This window comes from Acartia tonsa, chromosome 6 (assembly GCF_053477335.1).
Source record: "Acartia tonsa isolate MP-2025a chromosome 6, ASM5347733v1, whole genome shotgun sequence".
Taxonomy (NCBI): Eukaryota; Metazoa; Arthropoda; class Copepoda; order Calanoida; family Acartiidae; genus Acartia; species Acartia tonsa.
Window position 1 is genome coordinate 1,512,379 of NC_137265.1, and position 25,251 is coordinate 1,537,629.

The 25,251-nt window shown below is 30.8% G+C and overlaps 1 protein-coding gene across 1 annotated transcript in view; it reads left to right on the forward strand.

Moving 5' to 3' along the window:
• LOC145321555 (uncharacterized) overlaps positions 1–25,251 on the forward strand; it is an 88,190-nt gene that overhangs the window by 34,215 nt on the left and 28,724 nt on the right. The window contains exons 18-27 of the mRNA XM_080162976.1: positions 3,339–3,411; positions 7,737–7,836; positions 8,365–8,439; positions 9,526–9,609; positions 9,851–9,942; positions 10,767–10,826; positions 18,408–18,482; positions 19,617–19,680; positions 20,032–20,117; positions 24,268–24,297. Of these exons, the coding sequence (XP_080019102.1) occupies positions 3,339–3,411; positions 7,737–7,836; positions 8,365–8,439; positions 9,526–9,609; positions 9,851–9,942; positions 10,767–10,826; positions 18,408–18,482; positions 19,617–19,680; positions 20,032–20,117; positions 24,268–24,297 (739 nt within the window). The remainder of the gene's footprint in view (positions 1–3,338; positions 3,412–7,736; positions 7,837–8,364; positions 8,440–9,525; positions 9,610–9,850; positions 9,943–10,766; positions 10,827–18,407; positions 18,483–19,616; positions 19,681–20,031; positions 20,118–24,267; positions 24,298–25,251) is intronic.

A 25,251-nucleotide genomic window follows, 5' to 3' on the forward strand; every position in this document is an offset into this window, starting at 1 on the left:
ATCAGCAACATGTATTGACCAAATTTTTACTAACGCAAAAGATAATAGTTTTCATTCAGGGATTTTATTAAATGATATATCTGATCATTTCCCAATTTTCACAATAACACCTTATTCATATAAAGCAAGTAAAGAATCTTGTTTTTTTACAAGAAATATTAATGAAGAAAAAATTACTGGGTTTATCAATCTATTAAGAAATGTTAATTGGGAAAATGTAACTAACAGTTTAGAACCCCAAAATTGTTTTAATAAATTTTATGAGCTTTTTAATGAATTTTATGAACTTTCTTTTCCTTTACAAAGGATTAGAATTAATAAGAACATACATAAAATTGAAAAATTTATGACTGATGGTTTAATGAGATGTAGAGATAAAAAATTTGAATTGTCCACGTTAAGTATTAATGAACCAACTGCTGATAATATTAGGATGTATAATAGATATAGAAATGTCTATAATCGTGCAATAAAAACAGCTAAAAAATTGTATTATTGCAATGAGCTAAAAAAATGTAAATCTGACTTGAGGAAAACTTGGGATATTATTAGAGATGCAATCCGAAAAACAAAAGATAAAGCAACATGTATCAATGAATTGAAGTTTAATGATGCTATATATTTAGATAATGCAGAAATTTCTGAGAAATTGAATGAACACTTCACTTCTGTAGCAAGCAAGATATCATCTAAAATAAATCCTTCTAACATTGATCCGTGTAGCTTTATACCTAATTATAATTCCAGTTTTAAAATGCATACAATAAACCCAAATATAGTTATAGATATTGTTAAAAAAATGGGAAATAAACAAAGTATGGACATTTTTGGCCTGTCAAATTCTTTTTTGAAGAAAATAATTTCTGTTATTGCCCTTCCTCTCTCTCATGTCATTAACCAAACTATTTTAACTGGAAAAATACCTTCTGAATTTAAAATCGCAAAAGTTATACCTATTTTTAAGTTAAAAGGGAATAATTCTAATGAAAAAGCTGATCCATCAAACTATAGGCCGATAAGTTTATTAGCTATTTTCTCAAAAGTTTTAGAAAAAGTCATTTATCAACAACTGTCATGCTATTTGATTAGAAATAATATAATTAATATAATCAGTATGGATTTCAATCAAAAAAGTCTACAATACACCCCGTGATACACCTCTTAAATTATATAGCTGAAGCAAAAAATGATAATAAAACTGTAATTGGAGTCTTCTGTGATCTTGCAAAATGTTTTGATACAATTCCACACTCTATTTTAATTAAAAAGTTGTCAAAAATTGGCATTAATGGCGTTGAACTTGAATGGTTTAAAAATTATTTAAGTAATAGACAGCAATTTGTACATGTAAACAACACTGACTCAACAAAGCTGAACATAGATAGAGGTGTCCCACAGGGCTCTATTTTAGGACCAATTCTATTTTTAATCTACATAAATGATCTTAAAAACTGTACTGATTTATTTACCCTATTATTTGCTGATGACAGTAATTTTTTAATTTCTGGTAAAAACTTTACAGAGATAAAACTGAAATTAAACAATGAACTTAAAAAGATATCTGATTGGTTTAGGAGTAATCAAATGAGCTTAAATCCTGATAAAACTAAAATCATGATATTTAATAAAAATGAAAATACTATTGATTGGAATGCTCTTAATATTAAGCTAAACTTTAACAATGAAAATGAGTTTGATCATGAGAAAATAAAAATCTTAAATTACGTCAATTCAAGTAGCAATATTCCTGCAATTAAATTCCTAGGTGTATTTATAGATCCTTCTTTAAATTTTAAATATCATGTAGAACATTTACGTAAAAAGATTTCTAGTTCCTTATTTCTTATAAATAGAGCTAAACATATACTGAATTTAGATAGCAAAAAAATGCTTTTTCACTCACTTATAAATAGTCATTTACTTTACTGTTTACCTGCCTGGAGTTGTGGTCTAAAATCTACTATGGACCCATTAATTAAATTGCAAAAAAAGGCAATAAGAATTGTTTTTAGTAAGAAACACATCTCACACACAATGCCTTTATTTAAAAAAATGAATGTCCTTCCTTTACATGAATCAGCTAATTATTTGAAATTATTATTTATGTATGATTTTATAAACAGTAAGCTACCAAGTTCCTTTCAAGGTACATGGCTTCGCCGTAATCAATTACATACCAGAAATCTTAGAAACTCTAATATGTTTGATGTTAAAAAACCGAAGTTTAAATCTATTGAAAGATTTCCTAAGTATCATTTCCAAGAATTATGGAATAACCATTGTAATAATGATTTATTAACCCACAATCAATCAAGAAAAAAATTTATGAAAAATCTAAAAGAATCTTTGTTATCAAGCTTAACTTTAGTGTGTAACAACCCATTATGTCAAGAATGTAGATAAAATTATATTTCTTTTCAATATTGTTTGAAATCTGATAAATCAATCAAAATCTATTTGTTAAAATTTTTTTTAAAATTTCTATTATTGCAATAATGGTGTGAGACTTGTATGTCCTAATCAATCCTTCCTATTATCATTCTTTCCTCTCCAATATGATTTTATTTATTGCTTATTATCTTTTTTTCTATTTTTTTGTCTTATTTATATGGCCTGTATGAAAACAATGTGTGAATACACATTACTGCATACTTCCTAGTTTTTAGGAAACTGCCATTTGGGAAGAAATTTTTTTTTATAAATTAATCATATCAATAAAATTTGACTGTATATATAAATGTATATAATATTCATTTAATTCATTTATTATTTTGTTGTTTTTTTTTTCTATGTATGTACACCCAAGAATAATAAATCTAATCTAATCTAGACAACCAACATTTGATTATACGTCATTACTACAGAAGTCCTAATTATGAATTGTAATACTTTGTGTATGTTTATTGACTAAGACATTCCTCCTACTCTTCTTATTGATGTCAAGCGCCTGTTATAGAAGCAGTAGGTAACATTTTAAATCTCTTTGGTATGATATGCTTTGGTCGAGACTCAAACTCGACACCTCCTTGTTGCCAAACTTTCCCTATGCCTTCTCGCTGCTACTGCAGTTTTTGTAGAATTTCTTTTATATATTGAACTATTTATGTAAAAGTTATTTATTTATTGCATCGTATTATAAACAACTTTCCACGTACATTACAAAGGAAAATTTAAAAAAACTGGTATCAATTTTAGGATTTATATTTCAGTATTCGTAGAAAATTGTCTCTAATGCATGATATTTCAGTACGGTTTAGAACCTGCTGATATTTATCGGTTTCGAAGCCATACTAGAACTTTTTAAAAAATGATTTAAACAAAAATAAATTATGTTTTAGGTTCCATATCAAATGATAACAGAGACAACTATCCATATTTCTTCAGAACTATCGCTGAAAATAAGATGTACAAGTAAGTAATACATGTTTTGTCAGGGATCTAAAGGGATAAGACAATGGCCGATAAATTGATATACAGTCCCAATGATGATATACAAAATTATCCTTTCTGTAGATTACAGGTAGGAATTGAAACGTCTGGACACTCAACTTAATGAACAAACCAACCAAAATTCAATATAGTCCCCAAAGTTGTGAAGCAAATGAATAAGTTAACGTTTTTATAAATCTTTGGGGACTAGTATAATAAACAGCTCAATGTCTCCTCCCTTCCTGATATTTATCGTATGATCAAAATTTTAATTTCAATGGACTACCGCAAATACTACTAGAATTCTTAGGAAGGCTTTGGTCAATGCACTAGTAACTTAGTGGGAGGGGGCATTGGGCTGTTTATTACACTAGTCCTCAAAGCCCTGTATTAACGTTTTAAAAACTTTGGGGACTTTAATTGAATTATGATAGTTTGGTTCATTTAGCTAAGTGTTCAAACGTTTCAACCACTAATTGTAATTTACTGAAAGGGTAATTGTGAGTATCATCATTGGGGATGTAAATCAATTTATCGGCAATTATATTATCTCTTTAGATCCCCGGTAATATATGTTATATAATGTATATTTATCGTATGGTCAAAATTTCGTCTGGTTTGTCGCAAATACTGCTAGAATTCCTAGGAAGGGTTTGGTCAATGCACTATTTACTTATACTGGTCACCAAAGTGTTATAAACAAGATATCTCAACTTGAGGACTTTTTATTGAATCTTGACTGGGTTTTACAAAACAGAAGTGAATAAACTTTTAAACCAATGATTTAAGGGGGTAATCTTGTTTATCAGATTTAGGGATACTTTAGCAATTTATTGTCACAGTGTTTAAGACTTTCAAAAAAATGTCGAATAACAAAAAGTTATTTGTTTTGCTTTCGTTTACCTAATAATAAGAGTGTTTTTAACTAAGAAAGAAAAGAGATATTGATTATTCTTTGTAAGCCATTAGTTTTAAAATATATTTTCTATTAAAATATCAATCAAATTAACTGGTTTCAGTATTTTTTAGTTCATAAATTTTTGTGCGTAGAGTGTCCTTTTAAAACAATTGTCAATAAATCTGATTTGTGTTCGTTAATGTGAAGAAGCTCTTAAAAAGTCATCGAACTTTGTGCAATTTGATAAAGCAGACTGAGTGCATATCTTTTTGTGCTCCGAATTTATCTGATTATATACATTTTGATAGAAAATATACTTATAGAAAAAGAGTTTTTTAAGGCGCGATTTATTGAAAACTATGATGTTAAACTACACAAACAGATTTACGTTCGATATCAATGAGTAATTTATGTCAAGGGAAAGTGGGTTAAATCAAGCATTACTTTTGTTCTATAAGAAAACACCACTGTCACAATAAATAAAAGGGGATAGGACAATGCATGATGATAATTTTTCTCTAAAATTCTAATGTGAATATTTCTGCCTTTACAGATAAACCTCATTGGTTATTTCTCCGTTTTAAGTGTATAACATTGTTTTGTCAACTGTATAAAAATATTTTGATTTGTTTTTATTAGAAATATCATATTATCAATACAAATATGACACAGACGTAACTGGAAGGGATTCTAGCAATTCTGTTGGTTAACTTTTGATGTTAAGCTTCCTGATTTGTCAATTTTTGGTGATTTGTGATTGGCTAATTACAATTCTTAAAATAAACTTATATTTTTTTATTATAATTTTACTTTTTCAATTTTGCTTAGAATGGATTCGTAATATTTTTCTCATATATATATGAACACATATTTTTTATGCCTGTGTTAGGATATATTTAAGTTCAAAGTTTTGATTACACCGAGGTTCAAAAATCGATTTTTTCATAATTACCCGACAAAATTCAAAAAGTAAGTTGTCAAATTAAAGATCTTACTTTTTTTGCTCTTAATGGCAATTTTCTTCTTTTATTTTTGTTGCGTTTTAGTACCTTTAAAACCGACTTAATATAAAAAAAAACTTAAATTACTTAAAAAATTAGAGGTCTACAAATAAAACGATTGTAAAAAAAAGTTAGGACACCTCATTTAAAGATTATGTGCTTAAAGTGTTTTTATTTATCCTAAAAGATCCAAAAGCCATGAAATGATAGATTTAGAAATTTAGGTAAGAATAATAATAGTCTTAAGTAGATGAGGGTAGATCAATCCTCCATAGGATAGGGAAATTCACTTAAAAAACTAATTTAGATTCAGAAAATAACAGGGGGATGGTGTTGCGGACAAAACTTTACCCATCTCTATATAAATCCACTTGTGGCAAGGGGTGCCGCCACTTTTTATCATAAAATTGAACCCCCGCCATAAATATTCCAGATATTCCCCCGTACTATTGTTTTATACAGAAACCAATAAAATGCACAGCGGACAACAAATTTGATTCAATCACTCATACTATTAGTGGACCAACTAGAACTCTCCCCCCTTTTCCAACTTTTTCAAAATCTTGTAACTGACAAAGACAAATTGTGTCAAAAATTATCCATGTGACGTCATAAAAATGAGGGAGATGAGAGAAGAAGTAGGAAAAAAAACCTAAAAAAAGGGATAATCCTACATTTTTATGACGTCACATGGATCATTTTGACACAATTTGGTCTTTGTCTTGTATTTTATTTTTATTTTGAGTGGGGTAAAATAATGGGTTTCAAAGTTTGAGGGTGGGGGTTAATATCTGTTTACCACCACCCTTGGCTTCTATGGTCTTGAGGCTAAGAGGCGCAGCTTATTGTTGATTAAAATATATTGCTTAAGTTGGCCCATTTGCCCTTTGGTATAATAAGATATTGGTATACATAAGTCTAGTGGGTTAAATTAAAACATGAAAAAATGTATTAAAAAACACTCTCAAACACAAATTTTTCTCTCTCCAAATTGAATAGAGTAGGATGTTGGGGGGGGGGGGGGGTAGGATTGATTATACATTATACACTGGCTAAATAAGAGAAATTTCCAAAAATTCTGATTTATATAAACTTACATAACCCCTATTGTTGTTTTATTATTTTATTACGATTTTTTTTATCAAAAATAAAATTTCATTCGAAGAAATTAAATACATATATTTTAAGAATTTGTACAAAATTTAATTCCATACTAAACTTAAAAACAAGTTACCTAATTGGGGATGCGCCCCTGGCCTCTAGGTGCTCTATATTAGAAGGGGGTAGGACGAGTAGAAAAATAGCCTAAAGCCAAGACTTCATAAATAAAAAAAGTCCAAAACTACCAATATCTATGTAAAGCTTCCATAAAATGGAGAGCTCGAAATGAGTTTAGTAGTTATTGAAATCTTAAACCACATACAGTCAAAAAACCGCCACTACGTTATATACTTGGATTTATAAAGTCTAACAGATTTTATGAACAATGGGGGGGGGGGGGGGTTAGTATTTTTGAATTTAGATGTCAACATCCTCTGTCATACTTGTAAACAGATAAATGAAAAATTTAATCCACTTGATGTAAGGGAATCTATGTTTTACAGAACATGTTGTGTTTGTTTAAAAAAAACATCTGAATAAGATTATTTATTACACATATTAAATAAAAAAATGCATGAATATTGAATAAGCGTTTGTCATATTAAATAAAACAAATTTTATTACAGCAATATTTTATCAAAAGTTGATTTTATATTTATAATATCAATTTAGATAGAATGTACAGATGTTTTGTTTCATATAAATTCAATACAATATTAATTAATAAAGTTTTGTATATGCAATTCATTTCAAGTAATTTTCTCATGAAGTTTGAATTTTGTATGCTGTTTATATTGACAATATATACCTAATTACTTCAAAAAGACAAAAAGTATTTTGAAGAGTAGGTAAACCCAACAAGCACAATGAAACAAGTTTTTGTGGACAAGAGTAGCTACGCTACTTATGGATATAATCATTCTTGTTTAGATATGCATACATACAGACTTTGGAGAAGTTTATATAGACAAGAGTATAGCTGCGCTAATTATGAATATAATCATTCTTATTTAGATATGCGTACATACAGACTTTGGAGAAGTTTATATAGACAAGAGTAGCTGCGCTAATTATGGATATAATCATTCTAGTTTAGATATGCGTACATACAGACTTTAGAGAAGTTTATATAGACAGGAGTAGCTGCGCTAACTATGCGTACATACAGACATTGTAGAAGTTTATATAGACTGCGCTACTTTTGGATATAATCATTCTAGTTTAGATATGCGTACATACAGACTTTGGAGAAGTTTATATAGACAAGAGTAGCTGCGCTAATTATGGATATAATTATTCTTGTTTAGATATGCGTACATACAGACTTTGGAGAAGTTAAAGTGGACAAGAGTGGCTGCGCTTACCCAACATGGAGAGAAGTACAGCGATCATATCACCCAAATGCAGGTTAGAATGCAATTTAGATCCAGATTTTGAACTTATTTTTAACTTAGATTAGATTGCACTGCTGCTATGTCATACATGTGATATTAATAGTAGGAAAAGGTGGATTCCAATGCATAGCTTAGTTTTAAGACAAAACGCATGCAATTAAAGGGTTGTTTATCTGTCCATATGATTGAATATTATGATAAATAGACAGAAAGCATATATAATTTAAGCTTTATCACATAATAAAATGCAGTCAAGTAGCACAAAGTTGAGTAGATATCTAAAACAAATTTCTTTTTGGTGCATTTATCTCTAAACTATTTTTTGATACTAAAGTTCCCCCCTACCTTATTATTTTGAGAACACAAATATTAGAATGCTTTCGGGTACCTAACCCTATTGGGTATTATTCCTGCGGTTTTTTTAAAACCTTTACTTAACTATATTTCCTAACCTACAAATAAAATATGTATAAGAAATACATTTATTTCAAAAAGTTCGTTCGGAAACCGCTCTATTGTTTTAAACTTTTCTTTTATTTAGGATAAGTTTCATGAGTACGGCTTGAAATTCATATTAAACAGCAAGTTCCCCCCTGGTTATGATAGCAAGAGAATGGTAAGTTTTAGTTTTATTTATCTATAATGCATAGTAGAATGATGTCTGTCCGTCCGTCTGTCTGTCTGTCCCTTAAGATCTCGGTAACCACTGAATTATATTCTTCAGGGAATATACCTGCTGGTCCTGTGGTGGTTATAGACTATTTTCTTGGAGTTGGGACACCCTACCCCCCAAAAACAAAAAAATCCCCCTTACATTTTTTTGCTGCTAGGTAATTATAACTTCGGTGCAGCACCACCACTTTTTTTTAATTACCTCTTGGGGCAAGCCCCTAGAGGCTAGGGGCGAAGCCGCTAGTAATATATATATATATTTATAAAGATAAAGAAGAAAAGCTTTTTTGGTCTGAAGGTTAAGATTTTTATAACTACTGAATCGATTGAGTTCTTCATTTTTGGGAAGTTTTACATAGGTCTCTGAATGGTTTTAGTCTAAATGATTTCAAAATTTAAGTCTTTGAATGGGTTTAGGCTATAGTTCTGCCCTCCCCTTCCTCTTACTCAGCCACTATATGCTAGGGAAAAAATCGCTAGTAATTATATCAAATATGCCTTTACAATAGTTCGATTGCAGTTCATTTACAGGGATAAGACATTGGCGAAGAAATTAATTTTTAAAGTTTAAGGGTTTGGTAAAGGGGCATATTGTTAAAATTCCCCCTACCCTTTAATATTTTTTATCAACGCCAATCTTTTCTTTTGGGAAGGTGGATTGTGCATAAAAAAATAATAACAGTATTTCTCGTATTCATTCGAATCCGGTGGATAGGAACCGGTTCTCACCCATACCAAAAAACTATGTCTAGCATCGTATTATATCCAGCTTTCTACGAATATGAAAATTTACAATCATAAGATTAAAACCAGCTTTTTTAGCCCGTGCCTTAAAAAAACTGGTTTTAATCTTATAATTGTACATTCTATATCCGCGGAAAGCTGTTTATAATACGATGCGAGAAATAACTAATAATAAATTTTCATTAAGGCAATTTGTATTTTTGTCCAGCGGTTCTTTAAACATTATTGGACACACAAACAAATATACATGTTTTTAGTAAGTGTATTTCAATTCAATTATTTTTAGTACCTGCAAGATTTGATCAACCATCAAGCAAGAATCATTATTGGAGATTTCTATGAAGATAACGCAAGAATGGTTATGTGCGAGGTAAGAAACAGATTTTTATTTGAAAAAAAACACTACAATTCAACAGTCTATAGGTTTGTCTGTCTGACTAACAGATCTATAGTAAAGATGTATATACAGACAACTACCTCTTTCGTCTGCTTCTAAATTATTTTCTGCTACTTGGCGACACCATTAGTTGATTGTCTGACTAACAACCGTTTATATGTTTTGCGCCACTTATGGATAAAATAATAATTTTGTTAATATCTTTATATTCTAGGCCCTGCGACTTGGTATGACCCAAAAGAATGGGTATGTTTGGTTTCTGCCAGGATGGTTCAAGGAGAACTGGTATGATATAGATACACTCAGGTATAGTTTCTGCCAGGATGGTTCAAGGAGAACTATGATATAGATACACTCAGGTATAGTTTCTGCCAGGATGGTTCAAGGAGAACTGGTATGATATAGATACACTCAGGTATAGTTTCTGCCAGGATGGTTCAAGGAGAACTGTTATGATATAGATACACTCAGGTATAGTTTCTGCCAGGATGATTCAAGGAGAACTAGTATGATGTAGATACACTCAGGTATAGTTTCTGCCAGGATGGTTCAAGGAGAACTGGTATGATATAGATACACTCAGGTATAGTTTCTGCCAGGATGGTTCAAGGAGAACTGGTATGATATAGATACACTTAGGTAAAGATTATTCAGATTAATTGGCGGTTTCTTTCAAAGTGCCCAGTCAAGCACATAAATTCTCCTCCATATTCATTATTTTTTATACAAAATTGAAAAAAAGGAGGAGTTGGATTTCGTGTGTTTGTTTTTTACTTTAGCTATGGATACGTTAGGTATTAGAGAAAACACTAGAGGGAGAAAGGGTTAAATAACTGTATCTCCCCATCGTAACCGTCTTGTGCAACCTTTCTAATCAACCAATGGTATAGCTTATATTACACAGCCAAGTAGCAGAAAATAATTTAGAAGCGGGAGAAAGAGGTCTTTGAAAAATGAAGGGAGGTAGTTGTCTGTGTATACTATAGATTTGTTTGTTAGGCTGACTTGGGAGCAGGGTAGCCCCGCAGGGTCATAGGGCACTGAAGGTGTAGGCCCTGCAGAGTTATGGCCCCCGCAGGATTAAAGTATCCAATATTTCATTAGTCACTAATTTTATAATATTATTTAAGAAATAACCAGCAGCCTGATAATGGACAACTTACACCAGAACAACTAGCTGAAAAGATAAGGTAATAGTTATATATCGCATCGTATTATAGACAACTTTCCGCGGTGTCTTGCACACAAGTTTAGCCAGACTTTACTCTCAAAAAAGTACAGCTTTATCATATTTAAATGTATTTATATATTTTCTGTTATTTTTGATGTTTCTGTGCTTTAAACTTTATAAGTTTATTATTAAAAAAAATTATTTTTGCTTTTTAAAAAATATATATATATATCTATGATTCACTCTAAAAAAATTTTATTACCAATTATTACAAGATTTAAAATTACATAAGTATTAAAAGATAACATGAAATTACAACATCATAATACATATATACTGCAGTTTCATAATTTTTACATATTTTATGCTATTGTGATTTTACAATAATATTATGAATTAATTAAAAGTACTTTAACTTTACACATATTTACTGCAGTTTTTAAAAAATTTTACATATGGTAAATCATAGATATAAAAAAATGGATGCTTGTAGAATATTTGATTTATACCTACCATAATAAGATTTTTAAAAAAAAAAATAAAAACATCCACAAAAAAATATTTTGTTTGTCAAGGTAGGTATTTCAGGGCAAAGGCCTGATCCAAAATTAAAACTATTATCTTTTCAAAGATCATATGATTATCAATGAAATTTTCAATAAGAAAATCTTTTTTCAGCAAATATGTAAATTCTTAATAAAAGATGAAATAATCTCATTCATTATTCAAAAGCACATTTAGTAATTTTTACTGTACATTTGAAACCATTAATTTTGAATTATGGTTGCATTAAAATTTATTTTGAAAGTGTGTTATTTTACACTTGAATAGAAAAGAATGATGTTGATCTCCTTCATAAAACATTTTCTTATGTCATCTGTAAATTTGAAGGATGTGATTCTTGTCTAGAGTCTGATGATTATTTAATACTTCACTATTCATGAAGAGGGAAATCTCACCCTCTGTTTGAAAAAAAAAGCAAAAAAAATTTTTAAAGGTATCTCTTAAAAAATTTTTTGAGGTAAAAGAGATATAATAACCATTGCCATAATCTTTCCTGTATAGCAATCTGTTTTGAGTTTGCATAACTGAAAGCATTGCAGGAGATGTTATTTTGACCTCTTGAGATTATAGGCTACACACAGAGTAGCCAAACTCACTTCTATTAAGTCTATTTTATAAATAATTTAGCATCCTTGTAGGACCTCTTTTTTAAAAAAGGCACACTTTTTATGTGTTTTTTGTTAGCATCCTTTTAGGACCTCTTTTTAAAAAAGGCACACCTTTTAGGTGTTTTTTGTTATGTTTATCCCATTAAGGATATATCTTGACCTTTGTTGTAAGGCACATATTTAAATAATTAAAGTTTTAGCTTAAAGAAGTTTTTAGGTTTAGATACTGAGTGTATTAGGTCTCCTTTGGTTTTGGCATGATGTTCTACTCAATCATAAGTCATCATTATCATTGCCAATTTTCTCTTATCATTATGGTTATTTATCTCTTCTTTGGATATCTAATCAACTATTTTGTTGAATAGATGGCAATTACAATAATAACTAAATATCTAATCAACTCTTTTGTTGAATAGAGGGCAATGACAATATTTAATAAAGTCAACTATTTGTTATCCTATCCACAATGGAAAAACAAAGACCTTATGTATATTATTCTCAATTATATTTTTATCACTAAGGCAATTTCTTTAGACAGTGTTGTAATCTTGAAAGCTGCTGGCTGACTGTCTTTCAATGTTTTTATTGTTTGATCCTATCTGTCTGTGGAAGATTAAGCTTCAATGTATGATAATTTCAGCATTTATTTAAAAGTACTGATATAAGAATATAACAATTACACACAGCAACATATCTAAACTTAAAAGTTTAGTCTAAATTATGCAGTATGTAGACAGTGCTAGGCATGTCTGATCTTTATGAAAGTTAGGCCTAGTGTTAGGCATGTCTGATCTTTATAAAAGTTAGGCCTAGACTGTGTAGTGGCATTCTTTTCATGGCAAGATCCTGCTTCTCTCTCCAACCCATTCTACTTACCCCCCCCCCCACTCTCTCTTTTGTCTTGCACACAAGTTTAGGCAGACTGCATAATAAAGGATAAACTTTGCAAAAATATATAAAAAATATTTTTGCATAGAATTATTCTATTACTACTAAATATTTAAAGATTTACTTTATTTAGAATATATTAGTATGAAAATATTTATCATATTTACCCCTCACATACAGCATGATATTTTAGCAAGGTAAGGGGTGGTTATACAAAATAACATGTTAAAACTTTTTTGCACACTACATAGAAAATAATGTGTAACATAAAATTTCCCCCAAAAATGTAATAGACAATTCCTGGGAGGGATTCTGTACACATTGGTAAAAAAAACTTTTTTGCATACTACATAGAAAATATTGTGTAACATAAAATTTCCCCCAAAAATGTAATAGACAATTCCTGGGAGGAATTCTGTACACATTGGTGAAAAATTATTATTATTTGTTGATTAAATATAAACCCATCACCTTTTTTTTTTTTTTTTTTTTTTTTTTTTGTTTATTTTTTCTTCAATTTTTTATACATTATATATCTATTGATACATTTGATACACAATACCTTTTATCATATTAGGATATATGATAAAATTTTTTTTATAAAAATTGTAAGAGAATTTTGCAAAACTTTACTACCAAATCTTTTGAATTTGCACTGTTTTACTAAGTATAAAAAGAAATGTGATCTTTTACAAACAAATCTTTTACTGATTCTACATTAGTGTTATTTTTTATTTAAGATAAGGACTAAATTATACCGCAAAAATAATTTTTAGAAACATTAATACAATTTAAGTATAAGAATTCTTCTTTTTCACATGTAATTGTTTGTTTATGTAGGAGTTTACTTTGTGTAGCAGATGTTTTTTTATTTAAAATGAAGGCAATTCAGCTTTAATTAGAAGGTAAAGATTAAAAATCAGGACTAAAAAACCTAAGCAAGTTTGACAAATAGTGTCAGGATAAACAGGAACCCAAGGAAGATAAGAAGCTTTGCATCTAAAACAGAAAACTCCAACCTTACATGAATATTATCAGACCACTTCCACCTGTTCTGTACAATTAGAATCTGGTTCAAGGAATCCAGGTAGTTGTTAAACAGATTTAAATCCAGAAAAAAGCCAGGTATGACCAGAGATGTACTTTTCTTAAGTATCTGCAATCAGTGGGCAAAATAAGTCCACTTGCAGTGCTCCTCTACCTGTTCTTGTACAATAAGAATCCAGATAACTGAAATCAGGTAGATATTTTACAGATTTAAATCCAGAAGAAGAGCCATGTGTGACCAGAGATGTATGTTTTCTTCAGTTTCTGCAATCAGATCACTTGCAGTACTCTTTAACCTGTTCTTGTATAAGAAGAATCCAGTTAAGATAATTGTGGTAGCTGTTATACAGATTTAAATCCACAAGAAGGGTCAGGTATGACTGTTTTTGTACGTCTCCTTCAGTTTCTGCTTTGGGTGGGGTAGGTCTTGCTTTTGGAACCAGTTTGTCAGTTGGGTTGAACTTCTTGCACATATCTCTGTTAGGTAAAATGCTTAGATAATTATGTCCTTTCAATTCAATCATACCTGTGAGTAAAAGCCAATGCCTAAGTCTGCTTTGAATGAATTGTCTTTCTTTGTATTCTTTCTTTTCACTAAACATTTTTATACTACTTTGAATACTACTATATTTCTTACTTACTAGGACTGGTTTGAAAACCAAAGAAATACCTCAATATTTCTCTGACTCTCAAAAAAGTCAAAAAAGTACAATTTTAAACAAGTATAATACTAAATTTTCTTTACTAAATAGTTCTAATTTGAAAACCAAAAAAATACCTCAATATTTTCTATGTAGTATGCAAAAAAGTTTTTTTTACCAATGTGTACAGAATCCCTCCCAGGAATTGTCTATTACATTTTTGGGGGAAATTTTATGTTACACATTATTTTCTATGTAGTGTGCAAAAAAGTTTTAACATGTTATTTTGTATAACCACCCCTTACCTTGCTAAAATATCATGCTGTATGTGAGGGGTAAATATGATAAATATTTTCATACTAATATATTCTAAATAAAGTAAATCTTTAAATATTTAGTAGTAATAGAATAATTCTATGCAAAAATATTTTTTATATATTTTTGCAAAGTTTATCCTTTATTATGCAGTCTGGCTAAACTTGTGTGCAAGACAAAAGAGAGAGTGGGGGGGGGGTAAGTAGAATGGGTTGGAGAGAGAAGCAGGATCTTGCCATGAAAAGAATGCCACTACACAGTCTAGGCCTAACTTTTATAAAGATCAGACATGCCTAACACTAGGCCTAACTTTCATAAAGATCAGACATGCCTAGCACTGTCTACATACTGCATAATTTAGACTAATCTTTTAAGTTTAAATATGTTGCTGTATGTAATTGTTATATTCTTATATCAATACTTTTAAATAAATGCTGAAATTATCATACATTGAAGCTTAATCTTCCACAGACAGATAGGATCAAACATTAAAAATATTGAAAGACAGTCAGCCAGCAGCTTTCAAGATTACAACACTGTCTAAAGAAATTGCCTTAGTGATAAAAATATAATTGAGAATAATATACATAAGGTCTTTGTTTTTCCATTGTGGATAGGATAACAAATAGTTGACTTTATTAAATATTGTCATTGCCCTCTATTCAACAAAAGAGTTGATTAGATATTTAGTTAATATTGTAATTGCCATCTATTCAACAAAATAGTTGATTAGATATCCACCTGTTATTATTGTAATTGCCATCTATTCAACAAAATAGTTGATTAGATATCCACCTGTTATTATTGTAATTGCCATCTATTCAACAAAATAGTTGATTAGATATCCACCTGTTATTATTGTAATTGCCATCTATTCAACAAAATAGTTGATTAGATATCCACCTGTTATTATTGTAATTGCCATCTATTCAACAAAATAGTTGATTAGATATCCACCTGTTATTATTGTCATTGCCATCTATTCAACAAAATAGTTGATTAGATATCCACCAGTTATTATTGTCATTGCCATCTATTCAACAAAATAGTTGATTAGATATCCACCTGTTATTATTGTCATTGCCATCTATTCAACAAAAGAGTTGATTAGATATTTACCTGTCATTATTGTCTTTGCCATCTATTCAGCATAAGAGTTGATTAGATAATTATTGCTATATTTAGACATATCATTGCCCCCTAAGATTTTATTTAGTATTAGCTATAATTCTAAGCAACTCATTGCACATAGAGTTGCCCCCATGACTTCTGGTTGTGTTGACCTGTACAGAGTACAGGGAGGGCTGTATAGAAGAAATTAGCCCTTATAGCAATTAGAATTATAGCTAATACTAAATAAAATCTTAGGGGGCAATGAATAAAATTAATCCACCCCTACCCCACAAAAATTTGCCTCCCCCTATTTGCAGGGCTAAAATGGCAGGTGGGTAACTTAGGGGGGTTTTGTTGGTCCCTAGATAGGGCCTAGCTATAATTCTAATTGCTATAAGGGCTAATTTCTTCTATACAGCCCTCCCTGTACTCTGTACAGGTCAACACAACCAGAAGTCATGGGGGCAACTCTATGTGCAATGAGTTGCTTAGAATTATAGCTAATACTAAATAAAATCTTAGGGGGCAATGATATGTCTAAATATAGCAATAATTATCTAATCAACTCTTATGCTGAATAGATGGCAAAGACAATAATGACAGGTAAATATCTAATCAACTCTTTTGTTGAATAGATGGCAATGACAATAATAACAGGTGGATATCTAATCAACTATTTTGTTGAATAGATGGCAATGACAATAATAACTGGTGGATATCTAATCAACTATTTTGTTGAATAGATGGCAATGACAATAATAACAGGTGGATATCTAATCAACTATTTTGTTGAATAGATGGCAATTACAATAATAACAGGTGGATATCTAATCAACTATTTTGTTGAATAGATGGCAATTACAATAATAACAGGTGGATATCTAATCAACTATTTTGTTGAATAGATGGCAATTACAATAATAACAGGTGGATATCTAATCAACTATTTTGTTGAATAGATGGCAATTACAATAATAACAGGTGGATATCTAATCAACTATTTTGTTGAATAGATGGCAATTACAATATTAACTAAATATCTAATCAACTCTTTTGTTGAATAGAGGGCAATGACAATATTTAATAAAGTCAACTATTTGTTATCCTATCCACAATGGAAAAACAAAGACCTTATGTATATTATTCTCAATTATATTTTTATCACTAAGGCAATTTCTTTAGACAGTGTTGTAATCTTGAAAGCTGCTGGCTGACTGTCTTTCAATATTTTTAATGTTTGATCCTATCTGTCTGTGGAAGATTAAGCTTCAATGTATGATAATTTCAGCATTTATTTAAAAGTATTGATATAAGAATATAACAATTACATACAGCAACATATTTAAACTTAAAAGATTAGTCTAAATTATGCAGTATGTAGACAGTGCTAGGCATGTCTGATCTTTATGAAAGTTAGGCCTAGTGTTAGGCATGTCTGATCTTTATAAAAGTTAGGCCTAGACTGTGTAGTGGCATTCTTTTCATGGCAAGATCCTGCTTCTCTCTCCAACCCATTCTACTTACCCCCCCCCCCACTCTCTCTTTTGTCTTGCACACAAGTTTAGCCAGACTGCATAATAAAGGATAAACTTTGCAAAAATATATAAAAAATATTTTTGCATAGAATTATTCTATTACTACTAAATATTTAAAGATTTACTTTATTTAGAATATATTAGTATGAAAATATTTATCATATTTACCCCTCACATACAGCATGATATTTTAGCAAGGTAAGGGGTGGTTATACAAAATAACATGTTAAAACTTTTTTGCACACTACATAGAAAATAATGTGTAACAGCGGATATTAGAATAAAATTTATAAGATTAAAACAAAAGGCCCAGGCTAACAAAACTGGTATTGATTTTATGATTTTTATTTTAATATTTGTGGATATTTTGTCTGTAACAGAATGCTATATGTGATTTTTCAGTTTTGCTGAGAACCGGTTATAATCCAGCGGATATTAATCGTTTCCGAAGCCATACTGGAAAGAAAATAAAAATTTCTAAAATCAAAGATGGTTAAGATTTTGAAGATTTTGTTATCTTTAGAATCGAGGAACGTATGAACTATAGATTTTTTTAGTTAATCGTATTGGAAAATAATTTTCAGTCGTAATATGCAGAAATCGGATGTAAAAGTAATAGGTTGTATGTGTGTCTATCTAAATGAAATTTTGTGTATTTCGCCATTTTTTTCTGATTTTCAAATTTTATAGAGCTAGAAAAGTGTTCTTTTTATGTTACCAAAAAGCATCTTTTTTTTCATGAAAACTAATTCTTTTTAAAAAAAAAGAATTGAGGAGAGTTTTGACGTTAAACTGATTAAGATAGCTAATCAACCTAGCAAAAGACTTTTGTGTTTAGTGGAAAGTTGTAAAAGCAAAGATGTTTGTTCATTGTTTAAATTTTTTTCAGAATCGAAGAGAGATCCGACTTTCAACCCTCGGAGATAGCCTACCTGCCAAATTGTACCACTGAAGAGATGAAAAGGTATGGGAAGATAATTCTTATATAAAAGTAACAGGATGTCTATCTGTCTGTTTATTCGTTTGTACCGAAGGATCTTGCTTACGCTGGACCAATTCTCCTTTACAATCTAGCTTCGGATAGGTCCTGGGAAGGTTTACAACTTTTTGGAGGTAGGGTACCATCACTCACCCTTCAAAGACAAACTTCCTCTAGAAAAAAAAGACAACCCTCCCCCACAAAAATTGCTCCAAAAGGCATATATTTAATTCGTTACGATAACAATAGAGATACGATCTGTATGTTTGTACCGATATGATAAATCTTTATTTCTCATGTCCAACATTTCACTATTTGTACTTATAATTATAAAATAAATTTCTCGTATTCATTCGAATCCGGTGGATAGGAACCGGTTCTCATCCATACGAAAAAAAACTATGTCTATCATCGTATTATATCCAGCTTTCGGCACCTCGGGGCTAAAAAAACTTGTTTTAATCTTATAATTGTACATTCTATATCCGCGGAAAGCCGTTTATAATACGATGTAAGAAATAACTAATTTTGCACATATTATTTATTTATTTATATTGTGGTTTACTTTTGATTGGCTTAATATAAAATAAATATCATAATGACAAAGTAAACAATATAAATATTTTTTGCTATTATTTTTAGATTTTCTGTAATAACAAGGATGATAACAATCATAAGTAGACAATAAAAGCAATCAAAAAATATTTTTGTCCTTGAAAAAGATTTTGTCCTCCTTTTTGGAAGATTTTTAAAAATAAAATTTAAAAAAAAAATCTTTTAATAAAGAGATTTTCCCCCTAGTACGTTTTTCACCTAGTACTCAGAAAAAGAGGGAGGTGACAATAAGCTGTTTATTAAACTAGTCCCCCAAGTTTTTGATAACGTTTTCTTATTCGTTATTAACAGTTTTGGGGACTTTGATCATTAAGTTCAGTGTTCAAGCGTTTCTACCAATTATTTTAATCTACAGAAGGGGTAATTTTATATCTCATCTTTTGGGATGTACAATTCAATTATCGGCAATTGTCTTATCCCTTTAGATACCTGTCTAGTACCAGAGTATGGTTTTCTCCTTATTAAGTTTATTTATGTCCTGATAAATATTATATTATTTATTAGGGTTTTGGATGGGCATCTTACACTGGTGCATACCCACTATGCCCACAATGACTCTATAATGCAGGTAAGTTTCACATTTTTGTTTCTTTTTGTGTCATAAAAAATATTTTATTTCAAATTTAGATTTTTTATGGATTCATAGATTAAAAAATCGAAGGTGGTCAAATTTGATTGTGAGATGTAATCACTCAAACATATAAATATACCAACTTCAGATCCCGTTTTATTTTGAAAAAAAGTATTTTAGCCTTTGCGGGTTCTTAATTTCTAAGGCCATATCCCTACGGGATTCTAAACCTGTGGGGCTCTTCAAAAATATTAATCCTAACCTAAAATAAGCCGTTTTAATGTACCAATAAATGTTTAATTGACATTACCTGCCAAAAATGGTGGTAAATAATATTGTTTTATTTAGACTGGTGAGACTGTAGCTAGTTTCCGAACCCGACTAGAGATGGCGCTTAATATGAGCAGGAATGCTGAAAAACAAAGCAGATTAAGGTACAAGAAAAAATGCCTTATCAATAGGCAAAACGTTTACTAAAAAGCTAATTAAGTTTCAAATGCAGTTGTCTTCATTTAATTATCTTAAAGAAATTATAGTTGATTTTTCTATGCCTAACCCCTGCGGGGGACTATAATCCTGGGTTCATCCACCCAGTACCAAATGTAACTTAACATGACATAAGGTAAAAAAAACAGATTAAAAATTTCCCCTTGATTTTTTTTTCAATTTATTTTAAAACTAGGGGTGGGGGGATTAGCTCGACAAAGCACTTTGCTTCAGTTTTGAAATTTCTTGACATACAACTACAAAAAACGTAATGATTTCAATCTTATTATCAGAGGCTGCTATTCAACCAATTAATTCCAATTAAAATTGCCGCGAAATTTTATATTTTGTTGGAGTAAAGTTGGAGTATAATTTGTTTTTTTTTCTTCATGTAACTGAAGAGGGGTGGGTAAGAAGGGGGGGGAGGGGAGTAAAAGGGGAAAGTGGTTGTAGGGAAATTTTCCTTTATAATTGTTTGTCAGAATATCATTCCCTTTTCCCTGATTATCAATTGATTTTGGCTGTCTTACATTTTTTAGTGGCAAAATAATGTCAAATTTCATCTTTGTGCGTTATCCGTTACAATATAAGTTCTAAGAACGTATATACGCAATAAATTCATTTGAAACAAATATTTTTCCTTCATTTTCCGATCTTTGTTATTTTTCTCAAAATATTTGTATCCTGAAGATATCAAAATACTAAATAATTCCACTGCAATTCTTGGGAACCGTCAACAAAGTTTAAGTGAATTTACGTAAGCTGCGCTCCTATATTCTATCACTTGCGGCTTCGCCCCCAGCCTCTAGGAGCTTTGCCCCAAGAACAGTGGCGTGCGAAGCACTTTGTCTAGGGGGGGGCATTTTGAAGAATTTGTAAAATTTTGCCCCCCCCCCCTAAATCAAAGTGCCCCGCGGGGGCACTTTGCTTTAGGGGGGGGCATTTTGATTATATATACTAATTTTAAATAAGGGCGTTTTAAGGGGTGGGATTATTTGATTATGGGCCTTCTTGTCCTTATCCCTTCTTCCCCATCCCTATTTCCCATTTATATCCCCCATCTCTCCCCCCCCCATCTCTTCTCCCCACCCTGCAATGACCGATGGAAGGGAGCTAGAAAGCATCTTCGAAAAAAAAAGTAAAAAAAACTAATTTAAGGTAGAAAAAGTTGCAAATCCTTTTTCCTGTATGTTGTGTGATGACAGTCAAAGTAAATTACATACTGGATGCTCGAAACAGCGAGAAATTTTATTTTTTTATATTATAATCCACAAAAAAAATTATCTTACCATAAAAACCAAAGATATAAAGAACTATGTAAAAAAAAATTACTAGTCCTTTCATCTACAGATATAAAAATATCTTAGAAATATGGAAAACTTTGGGGTATAGTCTCTTTTGTGGCAATGCCTCTTAAGGGGCATTTTGTCGTATTTTCATAGAAGCTTTGAATAGGTTATTCTAGGTTAAGTTAGGTCAGATAATTTCCCCGCAGGGTTAGGCAATTGGCCCCGCAGGAGCTATAAATAAGTAAAAAGCTACTGTGAAAATACGACGAAATGCACCTTAAGAGGCAATGTCACAAAAGGGACTATACCCGAAATTTAAAAGATACAAAAATAGCCAAAAATGTCCTAAAAAGCAGTCCGACCTCCATGAATTTTAATAGTTAATTATACTCCATAATGATGGGAATGTTAACATTAAGTTTTAGCCTTCTATCTTTAATTGCAGTTGAAAAAATCACATTTCCCCCTTAGCATTACGTACTGACAGCCATAGTGAATTAAAGAGAAGCTAAAAAGTTATATCAACATATCCTACCCTCTTTAAATGGCATTTTAAAACTCTGTTATTTTTTATTAAGTGGTGTTTCCAAGGATTTATAAGGGCGGTGCGTGAAGCACACCTAAAAATGTTTACTCCCCCTTTGAACTAAAATCAATTAAAGACAACAAGAGTGGCATATTTTATCAAGTTAGGAATATAGAGTGTAGTTAGTTTTAAGGGTTTTAAATGAAAATTGCCATAAAAAAAACATGTCTTTAAGGGTATGTACACAAAAAAATGATAAACTTATCCTGAAAATAATATGACATCATATATAGTTATTCATTTAGACAGACATACAGTGTTGAGAAAAAGGCTTAGATAAATATCAATGCTGTTTCTTTTTTATATAAAACTAGCGGCTTCGCCCCTAGCCTCTAGGGGCTTTGCCCCAAGAGGTAATAAAAAAAAATTATGGCGAAAATCGTAAAGAACCATAGAAATCTCCTTAAAAAAAAAAAAAAAAAAAAAAAAAAAAATTGGGGGGGGGGATTTTTTGGTTTTTGGGGGGGTTGGGGGTGTCCCACCCCCCAAGAAAATAGCTTAAAACCACCACAGGACCAATAGGTAGATACCCTGAAGAGTAGAATCCGATCGGTTCAGTGGTTACCGAGATCTTAAGGGACAGACAGACAGACGGACAGACAGACATCGTTCTACTTTGTATTATAGATAACTTTTTGATTAAATATTTGTTGTTTACACATGTTTTTATAGAAATAAAAACCAAATATACAATGTGATAAAGAGCAGAAACGATTCAGAAGGGCGCGAAGCGCAAATTTTTTTCTTCAAATATGCAGGGAGGGAGGTTTTTTTTGGCTATTTATTACACTAGTCCCCAATATTTGATATAAAATTTTCTTATTCATTGGCTCAACAACTTTGGGGACTTTAATTGAATTTTGATTGGTTGGTTAATTAAGTCGAGTTTCCATACATTTTATCCACTAATTGTAATCTATATAAGGGGAAATTTTGTGTATCATCATTGGGGATGTACAAAATTTCTTTGGTAAAAAGTTTATATTATACAAAATAAAATACTTCCTATAACCTGGTTTGTTATGTTCAGTGAAAAAAGATTATAACCTAATTTGTACACTAATTAAAAAATTTGGCGTGGTTAAATGAATAGTAACTGTCTGTTTGGCAAAATTTTTTTTTTTGTTGAGTATTTCTTGATCTTTTTTTTGGAAACTGGGATAGTTTTGCTTTTTGTAGGGTAGGGGGCAAAAAGGGGCATTTTTGTTGAACAAGGGGGGGGGGCAAAATGGGGCATTTTTCAACATTTAGGGGGGGGCAGGGGGGGCGGTGGCTAGGGGGGCAGGGGCGGCGTTTTGGTCGCTATGGTGGGGGGGCGATTGCCCCAAATGCCCCCTTCGGTTCGCACGCCACTGCCCAAGAAGTAATTAAAAAATAATTTAGCATCTCTGCTGCAACCACACATTTTAAATTAATTGCATAAAAAATGAGTTTTTTTTTGTTTTTTTGTGGAGGTTGGGGGTGTCCCACCCCCTAAGAAAATAGCTTAAAACCACCAGAGGACCAGTAGATATATTCCCTGAATAGTAGAATCCAATCGGTTAAGTGGTTACCGAGATCTTAAGAGACAGACAGACGGACAAACGGACAGACGGACTGACGGACAGACATCAAGCTACTTTGTATTATAGATAAACCAACTAATCAAATTCATTAAAAGTCCCCAAAGTTGTTAAGCTAACGAATGAGAAAACGTTATTATAAAAATTTGGAGCCTTGTTTAATAAACAGCCAATTGTCCCCTCTCTGAAAATTACCCCTGAAAGTTCTAGTTGTCATAGTTCAATTGTAAAAATCCTTTAGATTTTACAAATTAGGTTAACTTTTGACATTTTACACATCAACTTAAAAAGACAATTATACATTATGCTCTATAAAAAATCAACTTAGTGAATGTTGTTGTATATGTTTACATTTTTGTAAGTTAGGTTAGATTGGGCTAACAGATGTAACCCCGTAGGGTTAAGAACAGATATATAGTATAGATTTATATACAGACAACTACCTTCCTTTCTTTTTCAAAGACCTCTTTCGTCTGCTTCTAAATTTTTGTCTGCTACTTGGCTGTGTTAAAATAAGCGACACCATTGGTTGATTTCAATGACCCAATAGAAGGGTTGCACAAGAGATACAGTTATTTAACCCTTTCTCCCTCTAGTGTTTTACTCTAATTGGTTAGCCAATAAATAAATTCAAAACAAACTAATAATATTTTATTTTCAGGGAATCTGAAAAGTACAAGTCTCTTGACCAGTAAGTTTTAATTTTATAAATTTTATATATCAGATAAAAGGATTTTGCAGCTTATTTTTCTGCCATTCAAAAAAAAAACAATTCTTTGAAAATGTAATTTGAATTTAAACTTATGGAAATGAAAATTTTTTTCTTAAAGCTTACTTTCGTGGGCAGAAAAGTTAGATGCAAAATATATCTTTTTCATATATACTTTATAGCTACTGTATATATATTGTATAATTTGTAAAAGAAAGAAAAGGTTTCTTCTAATTGGATTATTTTTAAAGGAATTGAATTGCGTACAAGTAAATCCTCTAACATCTTCAATGCCACTTGTAATGCAAAACTTGTTGTTGTTACATTAAAACACAACCTTAAAACTTTTTTTCTAGCACCCATAAATGAACTATTTTCAAAATTGTTTTTTCATTAAAATTCATGGGCGTGCTTAAGAGAAGAGTATATACACCCCCGTCCCACATGACAAAGTTAAGGGCGTATTCACTACCCTAAGGTTCTACCCATATTCATTTACATGGAAAGAATATACACCCCTTGATACACCCACCCAAGGGGGTGCCAATTGAATAAAGTCTTACCTTCTTAAATTTAGCGCACCCATGTGTTAAAAATCTGTGGACGTCACTGCAATAAATATGCTAACTTAGAGACAGGAAACTTTTTCTTTAATTAACAACAAAGTTCATCACTTAATTATGAGCACTACAAAATTTTACTCAAGTTGAAGCTTATTATAACATTAAAATGTATTCAACTCTTCCTGTGCTAAAATTGAGATAAGAAAATTGACCTAAAAGATGTACTTCCCTAATTTTTTCTTCTGTAGATTAAAATTATTAGTTAAAAAGTTTGGGCATTGCTAGTTTGAACAAACCAACCAAGTTAAGATAAAAGTCCCCAAAGTATTTAAGCCAACAATTATGAAAACGTCATTAATTTTTAATTATGAGC